General features: G+C 53.6%; 7 protein-coding genes across 7 annotated transcripts; 2 read left to right on the plus strand and 5 right to left on the minus strand.

The window, feature by feature from the left end:
* Positions 1-586: 586 nt before the first annotated feature.
* IUM83_15019 (Coatomer subunit beta) lies at positions 587-2512 on the minus strand (the record flags this gene model as incomplete). The annotated part of the gene is made up of 3 exons (XM_067939802.1): positions 587-595; positions 698-1833; positions 1972-2512. The coding sequence occupies 3 exons, from the start codon at positions 2510-2512 to the stop codon at positions 587-589; spliced, it is 1686 nt and encodes a 561-aa protein (XP_067791251.1).
* Positions 2513-2591: 79 nt separating this feature from the next.
* On the minus strand, positions 2592-3017 carry IUM83_15020 (Coatomer subunit beta; the record flags this gene model as incomplete). The annotated part of the gene is made up of 1 exon (XM_067939803.1): positions 2592-3017. One exon carries the CDS (start codon positions 3015-3017, stop codon positions 2592-2594), a length of 426 nt encoding a protein of 141 aa, XP_067791297.1.
* Positions 3018-3079: 62 nt separating this feature from the next.
* IUM83_15021 (Coatomer subunit beta) lies at positions 3080-3418 on the minus strand (the record flags this gene model as incomplete). Its single annotated transcript, XM_067939804.1, has 1 exon — positions 3080-3418. The coding sequence occupies one exon, from the start codon at positions 3416-3418 to the stop codon at positions 3080-3082; it is 339 nt and encodes a 112-aa protein (XP_067791390.1).
* Positions 3419-3621: 203 nt separating this feature from the next.
* Positions 3622-5242, plus strand: IUM83_15022 (NAD(P)-binding domain; the record flags this gene model as incomplete). Its single annotated transcript, XM_067939805.1, has 6 exons — positions 3622-4052; positions 4131-4241; positions 4329-4411; positions 4502-4619; positions 4831-4852; positions 4919-5242. 6 exons carry the CDS (start codon positions 3622-3624, stop codon positions 5240-5242), a joined length of 1089 nt encoding a protein of 362 aa, XP_067791307.1.
* Positions 5243-5339: 97 nt separating this feature from the next.
* IUM83_15023 (Acidic fibroblast growth factor intracellular-binding protein) lies at positions 5340-6101 on the minus strand (the record flags this gene model as incomplete). The annotated part of the gene is made up of 1 exon (XM_067939806.1): positions 5340-6101. One exon carries the CDS (start codon positions 6099-6101, stop codon positions 5340-5342), a length of 762 nt encoding a protein of 253 aa, XP_067791334.1.
* A 4200-nt stretch (positions 6102-10301) lies between these two features.
* IUM83_15024 (Acidic fibroblast growth factor intracellular-binding protein) lies at positions 10302-11093 on the minus strand (the record flags this gene model as incomplete). The annotated part of the gene is made up of 2 exons (XM_067939807.1): positions 10302-10977; positions 11056-11093. 2 exons carry the CDS (start codon positions 11091-11093, stop codon positions 10302-10304), a joined length of 714 nt encoding a protein of 237 aa, XP_067791327.1.
* An 884-nt stretch (positions 11094-11977) lies between these two features.
* Positions 11978-13106, plus strand: IUM83_15025 (Midasin; the record flags this gene model as incomplete). The annotated part of the gene is made up of 3 exons (XM_067939808.1): positions 11978-12017; positions 12144-13013; positions 13093-13106. 3 exons carry the CDS (start codon positions 11978-11980, stop codon positions 13104-13106), a joined length of 924 nt encoding a protein of 307 aa, XP_067791383.1.
* Positions 13107-13229: the final 123 nt, after the last annotated feature.

Genomic DNA, 13229 nt, shown 5'->3' on the forward strand with positions numbered 1-13229 from the left:
CAACTATACTTTGTAATAATACTATTCATATTATTACTATATTAGTAGTAGTGTATAGTACAATGATTTTACTACCAATTCCTGTTCGTGAGCATTCTTCGATTTCGCCCAGAATAACAGTGGTTGCATCGGAAGGTAATACGAAATCGTATGCGCACAGACGCAGACAAAACGCAAAAGTTTTCATACAAAAGGAAGTCAAACGCCAACGAATTCAAGAGAATCTCCGCGTTCAAGCACTGCCGAAAAAGAGCAGGAACTAATTCACGAAAAACTGTTTTTGCGTTGTTACCTGTGCTAGATCTCTCTCGTCCATTGCAACCGAAACAACAACCACTACTCTCTTACCTGCCTCACACTCCAACGCTGTGACGCCTCTCTCTTCATCATTCCCCGACGTGGTGCACTTCTTACTTCGAGTGCGACGTCTACGCAAGGAGTTTCTTCCGCTTGCCTTGGTCGTCCTTACCGCGCTGCACAGCAGTAATGCGGTCACCTAAGCTGAGCGCGATACCCTGAGTCTTACTGCGGATGCGGATGTAGCCGGCAATACGCCCGCTGTCCTGCTTCTCGACGCTGAGGTTCACTAGCGCATCTTCACCAAATACACTCTTGGCGTACAGGTTAGCAGCCAAAAGTTCGTGTCTCCACCCAGCGAAGCTGTAGGGGTCATACAACGCATGTTCGTCTTGTCTACCACGTGCTGCAAGAACTCGAACACGTTTGAGAGCTCTGTGTGCACAGCCACCTTGTTCTCCCACTCGAACTCGGCCCACATAGCACGGAAAGCTGCGTCTGTGCACGTGGCTGGCTTGATATAGTCCATGATGTCCAGGTGGATATCGTTCAAGTTCACGTATGTCTTCTCGGCTCCTGATGCCGAATCGTACACAATAGTACCAAAGATGTGGCCCGTTTCAGTGGAGCTAACCTTGATATTAGCACGAATCGTGCGCTGGTCAAGTGGTCCAATAGTTTGCGGTTGAGGGCGCTCCACGAGCTTGAGATCACCAATCGTCGAGAGGTCCACCGTCAAGTTGGTGAGTGTCTGAGGAATACGGTTAACCACCAAAATCTCCAGCACAATATCATAGTCGTGAACCGTGACATACGCCTCAGCGTACACAGGGTCAGCGAAACCGGTCAGCTGGTGCACGTGGCGCATCGCACCAGCATACTCGTTGTCGGAGCCATCGCCCTGTTGACCAAGAGCGCGGTTGATATCGGCGCCATCGTCGATGTCGATATCCGTCGATCCCAGAGCCTTCTTGCCACGAAGCTGCCTGAAATTAATAAGATCGTCCGCCTGTGTCACTGGCTCACCTCCAGCACCGCCAGCAGCAGCACGGGCAGCTTCAGCCTCTTGCGTCTTTTGGGTATCCAAGAGGTGGCGGTATGCAGAACGGCACTCTTCTGTGATGATCGTGTGCGTGGCCTGCGCGCTCGCTGGGTCAAGCAAGACACGCACGCCCATAAGAATGCGGCGGGCCGAGTCCTGGTCAATCTCGTGCTTGCTCGCCTTAGATTGTCCGTAAGCAACAATAGCGCACATGCACCGTGTAGAATCCACAACCAGCTTCTTGACAGCAGCGTTACGCGCCGTAGCGCTGGCGACGTCACCATTCGACACACGGAGGCACAATTTAGTCAGCGTCGACGCCACGGCGGCACCGAGGAAGAAGTCACCGTTCAGCAGCAGGCGGCGCAAACCCGGCACGTTCTCCTCTTCTGCCGCACCAGCTTTTGCAGCAGGAGCAGCATACGACGTCTCGGTAGCGTACGTGCCGTCCGCCAGCACAACACTCTTAGTGACAGGCTTAGAATAGGCAGCACCTGCAGTAGCGGGGTCTTCTGCACCTTCTGGGTTCTCCGTGGGCGCCTTGAGCATCGCCTCAGTGGCTAGCGGAAGGCTACCAATTGCAGTGAAGATGGTACTAGCCGCTTCGAAGATGGATGTGTCACTCTCCGTGCCGTCCTCAGGCGGAAGAGTGGCGTATTCACCCAGGATCCAGAGACCAACACGGTACACCTTCGCCAGCGAAATGTCGGTGAATGAGATCATCAGCTTCTGCAGGATGCTCTCGCGCAGCTCCGGGTAGCTCTCGCACATCGCGCGCACGAAGAGCACGACATCCATAGCTCCATCCGGTTGGTTGAGGAACTCCATCAGCAGGTGCACCACAGCGTTGGCAACTTCCGGGAACTTGACGGCGCACGCGTGGATAGCCTTAATGAGCAGGTGACGGTACTCTCCAGCCTTCTCGCGGGTCTTGTCCTGCGTCTTGACCACTTCGCGCTTCAAGTGGGTCACCACCTCGTCGATGTTGCGGACTGAGACGAGGTCCATGGCGATCTCCAGCACCTTCTTGCAGATGTCGAGGTTGGGCGAACTGAGCGCGCGCATGATGTCCATCAAGATCTCCTGCAGCACCTTAGTGTGGTGCTTCTTGAGATCTGCGAGGCGGTCCAGTACGATGAGCTTGACGTTGTTGTCGCTCTGCGAGTTGAGCAGGCCGCAGTACGTCTTGGCCGCGGCGCGCACGGCCGTGGGGCCGCCGAGAGCGTCACGAGCGTCCACGCGGCCTCGTAGCTCACGGCGGGGACGACGAGTTGAGCAGCTGGAAGACGCAGCGCACGAAGCGCGCCTTCTGCGCCGGGTCCTGGCGACAGACCTTGCGCGTCATCTCGAGGATCACGAGCGAGAAGCCGTCGCCGAACTTGGGCACCTGGTCCATGGCGTTCATGAGGAAGGTGACGGCCCGGTCCTGCGCGCAGTCGTTGAGCATGAGGAAGGCGTTGCGTCTGGCGCCGGCGTCGCTCTCGTTGAGGATGAAGCGCTCGATGAGCTCGGGCGCGTCCGGGATGAGCACGTCCCCGAAGGTCTTGTACATGGTGTAGACGGTCATGACGGCGTTCTTGCGCACGTACGAGTGGCGGTGCTCCAGGTTGCTCTTGACGGCGTCCTTGAGCGGCTCCAGGATGTCCTTGTCCTTGATCTTGCACAGGAAGCGCAGCATGCAGCCGCGGATGTACTCGTTCGGGTGGTTCAGGTCGTTCAGCAGCGCGTTGCACACCAGGATCATCTCGGGTAGCAGCTTGGCGGCGCCTTGGGCGCGCCGGGCTCGCCCGCGGGCGGCTGCTCGTACTTGGGCGCGATCTCCCAGTAGACCATGAGCAGCTTCTTGAGCGTGTGGTCGCTCTGCGTGGAGCAGAAGCGGATGATGTGCATCAGCACCTTGGGCAGCTTCTCGCCCTGCAGCAGCGCCAGGATGGCGCTCTTCACGGCGCGGATCTTGAGCTCCACCTTGGGCGACTCGAGGCCCTTGAGGATCTCGTCCTGCGACGGGGGGAGCGCCTTCTCCCCCGTCACCTGCTGCAGCAGCACCGTGCAGTAGCGCTCGTTGGTCACGCCCGCCATGGTGAGACTCTTCCGCTCCGGGATCCTTCCTACGCGGCGGCCCTCAGTCGGTATTATGAGGGGGGAACGACGCGGCGGCAAAGTGGCGGCCTGCGGTTGGCTGAAATGCCAGGATTGAAGTGGCAGGATATCGTCCAATCCCGAGGCAGCACATGCAGGAGTGATGGTCAGTCGGCAACCGAGTGCGCACTCGAGGAAGCAAGATGCGCCCAACGGTGGGCGTCGTGTACTCGGCGGGCAGCGCGCTGTCGAGGGAGGAGGCTCAGCTGGCGCGCTACGTGGCACTGTGCGTGGCTGCGAGCGGCCGCAGCGCCAAGACGTGGCTCGTGGGGGTCCCTAGCAGCGACAAGATCCAAGAGACGAAGGAGGAGACGGATGTGCTGGCGCTGCGCTGCGACGGCGCGCTGCTGGACGGCGCGAAGCTGGGGACGGCGCTGTTCGAGGAGACCCGCGACGTGAAGAAGCTGGACGCGTGCGACCTGTGGCTGCTCGTGGTGGAGGCGGACGCGACGCTGCGGGTGGCCGAGCTGCTACGCAAGAAGCTGGGCAAGCAGCCGCAGGAGGACGCACAGCCCAAGCGCGTGGTGCTGAGTCTGCAGACGACGATGCGGAGGCTCGCACAGCTCAACTCGGCGTACGTTTGCATTGGCTGTGAAGGCGTTTGGCGGTGGATGGAGCGGTGATGAAGAGGATGTTGCGTTGTGTGCGGCAGACTGCCGGACGCCATTGTGCTGCACGGAGGAGCGGCGTTCCAGGTCGTGAAGGACGAGAAGGGGGTGCTGCGCCCGCTGTCCAGTGGGTGTTTCTTCGTGGAGAGACTCTCGTGGGTAGATGGTTGGTGTTGGTTGGGGAGTTGATGGAGCGAAGAGATGCTGAGCCGTTTGAGTTTTATTGTTTTGGGGTGGTGTAGGAAGGAGAAGGCCTCGGCTCTTTACGCGTTGGATGTGCTGGAAGGAACGGGCATTCAGGTTCTCAGTCGACGCAATATTCAAGGTAGGGAAGGTGTTGTCTGTGGCGAGGACAATTGGCTTAGCTGGCGAGGCTGAATTTACGTTTTGTTGTTGTTGTTTTGTGGTGTTGCAGCGCTGAAATGGGGCTGTACGATGCTGCGCAGTTTCTACTACATCAACGCGCTGACGGGGCGGAGCGTCCTGGATGGGCTACGTGATCGAAAACGCGTTTCTTGTTTCTACAGGCGCTGGTGGAGATGGATGAACTGTTCAGCGTTGTGGTGCAAAGTGTTGCTGCGGCGAGTAATAAGTCTGGGCGCGCGGGTGGTGACTCCAAACCGGACACTAGCGCTGCCACACTGTTTCCTGTGCGGTCTCTTATGGTGCTGCTCCCCCTTCCTGATTGGATCTTTAACGCGTTTGTTCTCCGAGTATTCGACCTCGGTTTGGGCGCTCCTCTAGCAAAGATACAGCTGTCGTCACGGTACGCCGCCGCTTCTTAGTTGTTGCTTGTTAGACCGAGTCAAATTAACCAACACTCGGTATGTAGTCCGACTTACAGGCTACGCCACCACTACAGACAAACTTTGAAACCGAGTTCCGTGACATTTTTGAGTTGGCATCGGGACGCAACATGGCTCTGCCAGCTTTGGAAATGTTGCAGAAGACGCTATTGTCTGCCAAGAAGCAACAGCTTCAAGAGCTAAAGGATGGTGTCAGTGCCAGAACGCCGCTGCGCATTGATAGTGGCGTGTTGCTGGCAGGGGTGAAACTATCACCTAACTGTACTGCAGCCTCTCGCACCTTCTTCTTGAAAGTGTTTGTTACCTTCGCGCTTACATTGCTGCTGGGGCTCTACCTCTTTGTCTGGTAAGCTAAATTGTACGTGACCTTTTTCCAGTTGTGGAAAAAAAAATCAACCATATCATTGCCTCGGACAATTATGCCTGCAAGGGTTCCGGATATGTCTTCTAGACTTCTTCGATCTGTGCCAACCTTTGGGCCTTTGCTTCTGCTCGAGCCTTGGCTTCTTCTTGTCGTTTTCGCTGCTCTTCCGCGTACTTGAGAACTGCCAACTTGTGGACCAACACTTTTGCGTGTGCTTGTGAAAACGGTATTAGGTAGGCCACGATGCGCGTCCAAAACGAGATGGGCGGCAGCTTTCCACTGTGAAGGCCCATGGACTTCACGATTACTTCGACTTGCTGTCGACGTACTGTGACTTTTGCCCAGAAGTGTTCGCCGAGTGCGCAAGCACGTACGTTTTGCTGCAGTTGCATTAACGGGTAAAATGCCACCTGAAATTCGGTGGATCCTTTCACCAAGTCCTCAACATCGACGAGCGTGTTTGCCTCGTCAATCTGAAGTTGTCCTGAAGGGGCTTTGTTCAGCTGTCTTGAAGAGTTCTGGTTTAACTGTCGCGAGGATTCCTGGTTTTGTTGTTTACGGTCCCGGGCTGCAAGCTTTTCACGAGCAATGTTGACGTTTTTGGCGAAGTAGAAGCTGCTATCGTTCTTGAGACCCTCGCAGAAAGCACGGAGTTCACGACTGTCCATCACTCCAGAATCATCGACGTCAAACTGTTTGAACGCGTAATGCAGCAACTCGCTCTTGGACCACGTTGCGATGGTCGCCACACTAAGAACGAAATCATCGAAGCGCAACCTCTTGATATCGCGAGCAAGGCCCACCTCCTCAAAAAAGCCCCTTCGTGAGTTGCCGTGGCTGCTCATGTAGCATTGTGAAGAATTCCCCGATTGTAATTTCTCCGGTTCCAAGCTGTTCTTCGTGCTTAAATGCACGATGCAGAGCTATCACATGGCGCTTTTGAAGTGCTAGTGAAATACAGAGCATCTCAGCTCGTTTTGTTTCCAGGAGCATTCCGTAATGTCCACTCGCAAACCCACCCGCATCGGTAACCACTGAAGCTGTAGCCCCCATTAGACGTTGCATCGCCTATGGCGATGGTGGAGCTACTAGTGATTAACCGCGGCTTCACCTCAATTTTCGTGGTGGTGTCTTTGGCTGAATTTCAATTTGGACCTCTACCCCGTAGTCGGCATCGCTAACACTTGCAGTCTCCTTGGTGACGTTTGGTGGAGTCTTTCTTTCCTTGGGTGTTTTACTATTGCTGCTCGTAGAGGTGTCTCTTTTGGGTGTTTTCTTCTTCGGAGCTCCGGACCCGCGCTCTGAGGTTACTACACGTTCTCTTGACTTTGTCATTGCTTGCGGGTGTTGGGCCACCATTCATCTCTATGCGATCAGGCGATTTCGACCTGCGAATCCAAAATGCACATTGCCGACAGAGAGATGGAAGTGAATGAACCCTGCAGCCAGCCAGAGGCTAACGCTGGAATAGCTGGAGCCAAAATATCTGACTATATTTGCTGCAGCGCAGTTCGCAGTTTGCTTTCTCGGGATGTTGTGAAGTGACTACCATCTGCATCCACGTTCAGAAACATGAGTACGAAGTTCTTACAAAAGATCAATGGTCAGCAGCGACAATCTCTTAGCACCACGAAGATAGTGGTCAGATCCTCGAAAACCTTGGCCATATCAGCATCCCCAGCAGAAAATGCACCTGCACGAAAGGACTCACACGTTTCAGTGCTGTACGGCCGATTGCTTGAAACCACAGAGGCAGAGAAAATATGTAAGCGTCTGGGAATGACACGTGACAATGTCCGTGATTTACGGCGGAAGTTTGACGAAGAGGACGGGACAAACAGTGACACTGTGACGATACGGGGCTTTTTTCACCTTATCAACGATGATAAAGCATATGAGAGAGCTCGTCTGTTAACCAAAGAGTTGCTTCGCCTCGGGAACATCACAACTTCGGTGGCGCGGATTACGTTCGATCAATTCCTGTGCATAGTTTGCACTTTTGCAGCGTTTTCAGAAGTTCAGCTTTGGCGTTTCTACTTCGATGCATTCTTTTCTGAAGGGATTGACTCTGTGAGCGCTCGCCGCCTTAATGAGATTTTACAGGCTGCAGGCGGCTCTTATATGCACAACGTCGAGGTGGCTGCCCGAAACTTTACCGCTAATGCGGCATCACTGAGTATGCCGTCGTGCTTCACATTCGACGAATTCCTGGAGCTTGTGCATCGCAACCCCGTTATATTCTTTCCGTTGGTGCAAATCCAGCACAACGTCCGCAAGCGAACACTCGGCAAAAAGTACTGGGAGAGGAAAGTTCGCGAGCAAAATCTCGTGCAGCCTCTCGTAGCACATCTTCATCTTCACCACGGACGCCTTCCTCCCATGGGTTTCAAAAACTGGATTATAAGCGTGCTGCTCAGAGGAAATACCGTGGTGGCACAAGCCCGAGCATTAGCGCGACGGCAGTATCTTGATGAAGTTCGAGCAAAAGTTTGACGAAAAAACTCTTTCTGAACCGTACTCCACAATTTCACCCGCCCATATATCTATGACTTGGCGGAATCACGATTTTCTTCTTGAATGCCCTTTAATGTCTGAGCCTGAGCCTCTGCTTCTGCGCGAGCCTTCGATTGCTCTTGCCATAGTCGCCCTTCTTCTGCAAACTTGAGCACTGCTAACTTGTAAACCACCAACTGCGCGTTCGCACGCGAAAACGGCATCAAATACGCTATAATGCGCTTCAAGATGGAAAAGGAAGGCAGTTTACCGCTGTGAACGCGCATATAGTGTACAATCACTTCTACTTCCTGACGGCGCTGAGCAACCCCAGCCCAAAAGCCTTCTCCAAGGGAGCATGCACGTACGTTTTGCTGCAGTTGCAGCAACGGGTAAAACGCAATCTGGAATTCTGTCGTCCCCTTGGCCAAGTCTTGAAGATCTACAACGGTGTTGGCATCAAGGTCGAGTTGTCCTGGAACCCCCCTGGTCAAATGATTTTGTTCACGTGCTGCAATTTTTTCACGAGCCGTGTTGACGTTCTTAGTGAAGTAAAGGCTGATATTACTATCGTTTTTCAATCCTTCGCAAAACGCGCGAAGTTCTCGGCCATCCATCACCCCAGATTCGTCCACATCGAATTGTTTGAACGCGTAATGCAGCAATTCAGTTTTGGACCACGTCGCGACGGTGGCTACGCAAAGCACAAAATCGTCGAAGCGCAACCTCTTGATATTTCGAGCAAGACCCACTTCTTCGAACAACCCTGTCGTGAGTTGCCGTGGTTGCTCGTGAATCATCGAGAAAAACTCGCCGGTAGTTATTTCTCCATCCCCTAATTGCTCTTCACGCCTAAATGCACGTAGCATTCCTCCCACGTGTCGCTTTTCGAGCGCCAACGATAGACACAGCTTCTCAGCCCGCTTTGTTTCCAATAGCGCTCCGTATTGCCCACTTGCAAATCCTCCTGTTTCATCGACTACCGGAGCAGTGGCCTCAGTATCATCCGCTACATCACCAACAGCTATCGTAGAGCTACCAGTGTCAATTAGAGTGGTAAATGATCGCTGCTTAACCTGAACTTTTCGTTGCGAGGGTTCTTTTCGAAAAACGGGATGAACTTCGACAGATGCATCGCTGACACGGCGTTCTTCGCCGTTCTTGGGAGTTTTCTTCTTCTTGGTTGTCTTTGTATTGCCGGCAGTTGAGGATATGCTGCCATCCTTGCGTGCCTTCTTCTTTTTCTTCTTTCGAGTTTCCGGGATGTCTGTTGTAGCTTCTTCGCTTCCTCTGGTTTTTTTCGAGTTATTCGACACGGACGCGGTTCTGCTGCTTGCGCTGTCAGGCTTGACTTCTTCATGAATATAAGCCAACTTCGCACCAGCCATAACGATTAATGGGATCGGTTGATTTCGATGGGTAGTGTACGCTTGGCTAAATACGCTTTCCACGATTACTAGGGAAGTGAGGGCAGCATCTAGGCACTGACGCGTTATCGAGCTGCAAATATCGAACAGATCTCCTAAATTTATGCAAGGAGCGCTTTAACGGAACGAATTCATCCCAACGCACCTCGCACCCCCACCCAGCAAGGAGGTTTACCTTCATTCGGGCTTTGAGTTTATCGAACGTTCAAGTATTCTCGCAACCATGAGCATTAGACGAATATCGTGGGTCAAAGTCCAGCGTCGATCACTCAAGCCGACGAAGATAGTGGTTGGCTCTGTGGCAGCCCAAGCACCAGCAGCAGAATCGAGGAGAGCGTCTTATGTATCAGCAGTCTATGGTCGACTACTTGAGAGCAAAGAAACCGAGGATATGTGCAAAAGGTTGGGGATGACCCGTGAAGACGTACGTACGCTACGGCGCAAGTTTGACGATGAGGACGGTTCGCATAGTGATACCGTGACAGTGCGTGGCTTTTTCCATTTGATTAATGACGACAAGGCTTTCGAGAGGTCTCATCTGGTGACTAAGGAGCTACTTCGCCTAGCAGGCATCACGACTTCAGTGACCCGAATTACTTTTGATCAATTTCTCCGAGTTGTATGTACGTTTGCGGCGTTCTCCGAGGTTCAGCTTTGGCGGTTTTTCTACGACGCATTTTTCGCTGGAGGAATTGACACCGTGAATGCTCGTCGTCTCAATGAGATATTGCAGGCAGCGGGGGGATCGTATGCACACAACATTGAAGTGGCAGCTCGCCACTTTAAGACCAACGCAATATCTCCGTTAACAGGGTTGCCTTCAACTCTGAGCTTCGAGGACTTCCAGGAGCTCGTACGCCACAATATTGTGGTTTTCTTCCCGCTCATTCAAATGCAACGCACCATCCGCGCGCGAACGCTTGGTGAAAAATACTGGGAGAGGAAGATGCAAGAGCAACAACTTCTGCCGCCGCTTCTCGCGTACCTCCGCGAGCATCGTGGACGGCTACCACGAATGAGTTGGAAGAGTTGGCTCATGGGTTTGATGCTGGGTGGATACAACGCCATGGCTCGGGCACGAATTTTAGCGAAACGCCAGTATCTAGATGAGTCTCGCGTTAAAGTTTAACCCTCCTCGACTTCTCCAGTGTCCAGACGACGTCGTTGGGCAAGTTCAAGCGCGTAAAGTTCGCCAGCACGTTTGCGGATATTGAATATCTCACGAGAGAAAATGCTAGCTACAGATTCGCGGAACGAGAGCTGAGGTACGGCACCGTGATGGTGCCGCATGTAACTTACTAGTTCCTGGACGCGGAGCTTATTGGCTGTGATACGGGACCAATACGACTCACCGAGTGTAGATTCACGCACATTTTTCTGCATGTTCATGATCGGGTAGAAGGCCACAGGAAAGCTTTTCGCGAATTTCATGAATTCACCGAGGTCTACGAGCCCGTCGTCAGGCGCCAATGCAGAGCGACCATCTTTGCCTTGAAGCATGTTAATGGCTGCAGTAACATTGGCTGGGAAGTGGAACTGTTTGCTTTGAAGCTCCAAACTCATCTTGGTAACCTCACGTTCATCAAGCGCACCGGATTGATCAGCATCATAGAGGTCGAAGACGAACTGATACAGTTCTGGCTTTGTGAGCGCTGCAAAGTTCACGACGCACAATAAATACTGGTCGAAGGACAGGAACTTTTGCGACTCAGGCACGTCAGCAAACTTGAAAATACCTAGCGTTAGGGGTCGTCGTTCCTCATTGATCATGAAAAAGAACTCGGCCTGGGTGATCTCGCCGCTGCCGCAGATTAGAAACACAGTCATCAGCTGATCTTCCTAGCCAATCATAGTAGCATAGAGAAATTGCAAGACTTACGAATGATACATGTCGTTATCGTCGTACTTCCGCTTCATTTTCCGGATATCGCTTGTTGTAAGGCCGAGGCCCGAACACAGTTCCTCGCACCGTCGTGTCCGAACAAAGATGCCGTACAGACCTTTGGCGTCTTCTTCCGGATCGCCTGCTTTGTTATCTTTGACCTCTTGTTCAGGATTCGTAGCTGCTGCAGTTTGCACCTCCGATTTGCGTTTCTTCCCAGCACTACCGCTGCGTTTTTGAGCGGCAGTCGACGCCGATTCCTTGACCACTGGAACGCTGCTCCGTTTTGACGCAGCAGCGGTTATCTCTTCGGGCTGTGTCTTGACTACTGGAGCGCTACTTCTCTTTGACGGGGGAATCGACGTTGATTCGGACTTCTTTCCTCCGGCGATGCTACTTCGCTTTGCAGGTGCTGCGGTCTGGAGTGCACTAGCGTCAGTAGAGTTTTTGTGCTTCTTGTCGTGAGCTTCCGGTAATGTGGTGATTCCCGGTGTAACTTTGCTGCCGCGAGGTTGGGGTGGCGTTGCATCCTTCGTGATCTTGGGGAGGAGTTTCTCGCGGTTCAATGCATCGCTAAAGTCGTTCGAGACGTCAAACTTCTTCTTCGAATCCGCTTTTCTGCCCTGATGCGCCATTCAAGCACGTGTACTGTGACAGCGATCCAGGGGGCAACAACCGGTTTGACCTGGCGCTTGAGCAACAGCAGCAGGTGACGACCATGTATCGTTCTCGACAAGGGTGCGAGACTGAAATACCCCCAACAAACTTCAACGTCGTTCCAGAATTAAAATGGCTGCACAAACTTCAACGTCGTTTCAAAATTAAAAAGTTAGAATTCCAAATGTAAAAAAATCAAAATATTCTTAATTCCAAAAGCAAAACTTCTGTCATTCCAGAATTTACCCGATCCAGCGTCAAGATGCGTCGCCGTCCCGGCCACCCGAGCGCCAATGCAGCCGGTACGCCGCCTTCTCCTTCCTCTCACCTTCTCCACCGCGCTCTTCTACACGCCGGTGTCTTTTCCGCCTCTAGAATCCCTCCCAGGCTAATATTCCACCATTTCCGCCAATGTGTCAATCCTCCAGACTCCGACGCCATGCAGCGCGCCCACTACGCCAACGACGGGGGCGATCCGGGCGTCGCCCTAGTGAAGGCTGTAGCCAGCAAAGCGTTGCAGTCGCCCAAGGTGCGCGTGGGGCTCGTGCTGTGGGCTGTGGGCCTCTTCTTCATGCTCCTGGCGCCGGGGCTGCGCACGGTGACGCCGGAGATGAAGGCCACGTACGATAACATGGTCGTGGAGGCCGCCAACATGCCAGAGTACCATGAGGCCTACGCCAAGTTCACGGAGGCCCAAGCCTACGCTGACGAGGCCAAAGTCTGGTTCTGGCGCTTCCGGGAGCCGTACAAGACGCTGGTGGACCAGCGCCAGCCAGTGGCCGACAAGTGGGCGGCCGAGGTGGCGCGAACGGAACGCGAGCGTGAGGACAAGATGAAGAAGGCTCGAGCCTTTGTGGGGCTCTGGTCCGACTTCGGGCTGGCCGATGTGCGCGCGCGCTTCTGGAGCGCCTTTGAGAAGGGCAAGATCTTCGCGCAGCAGCAGACGTTCTACCACATGATCATGCGCGTGCTGGCGGCGCGCGACGAGGACGTGCTGAGCACGGTGCTCAACTGGGTGTTCGTGGCCGTCATGAATTTCACGACGGGGCTGCTGGGAGCGCTCTTCTACTTCTTCTTCTCGCTCGTCAACATGGTCTTCTCGTACCAGCCAGACCCGCTCAGCGCCACGGCGTTCGTGGTGTTGGCTTCATCGGCGCCGCGAGCGTCGTGGCCTCATATTTGTTTGCGATCTACGGAATGGTGGCGAGTGGGGTCTACGTCGTGGGCAAGGTCGTCGTGCGGGACGCACTGGAGCAAGAACGTCGCCAACAACAGTTGCGTGGTGAACGACAGGAGTGGTAAACCCGAAAAAATGCCGATGCTCGGTGCACGAGCGAGATACGCTTTAGTAGTTTTTTTTTCTAACGTGGGTCTTAGTCCAAGATTTGTGAATATCACGGTGGTGGTATCTGCCTCCCTCGAAGCTAGAATCATGCATCGATCTCACGCCTAGACAGTTGATGATCGCGTCGTGTTTCAGTATCTTCGCTCAGCTCTGGCTTTTGCGTACGTTA

Source organism: Phytophthora cinnamomi, assembly GCF_018691715.1.
Source record: "Phytophthora cinnamomi strain GKB4 chromosome Unknown Contig40, whole genome shotgun sequence".
NCBI classification, from domain to species: domain Eukaryota; phylum Oomycota; class Peronosporomycetes; order Peronosporales; family Peronosporaceae; genus Phytophthora; species Phytophthora cinnamomi.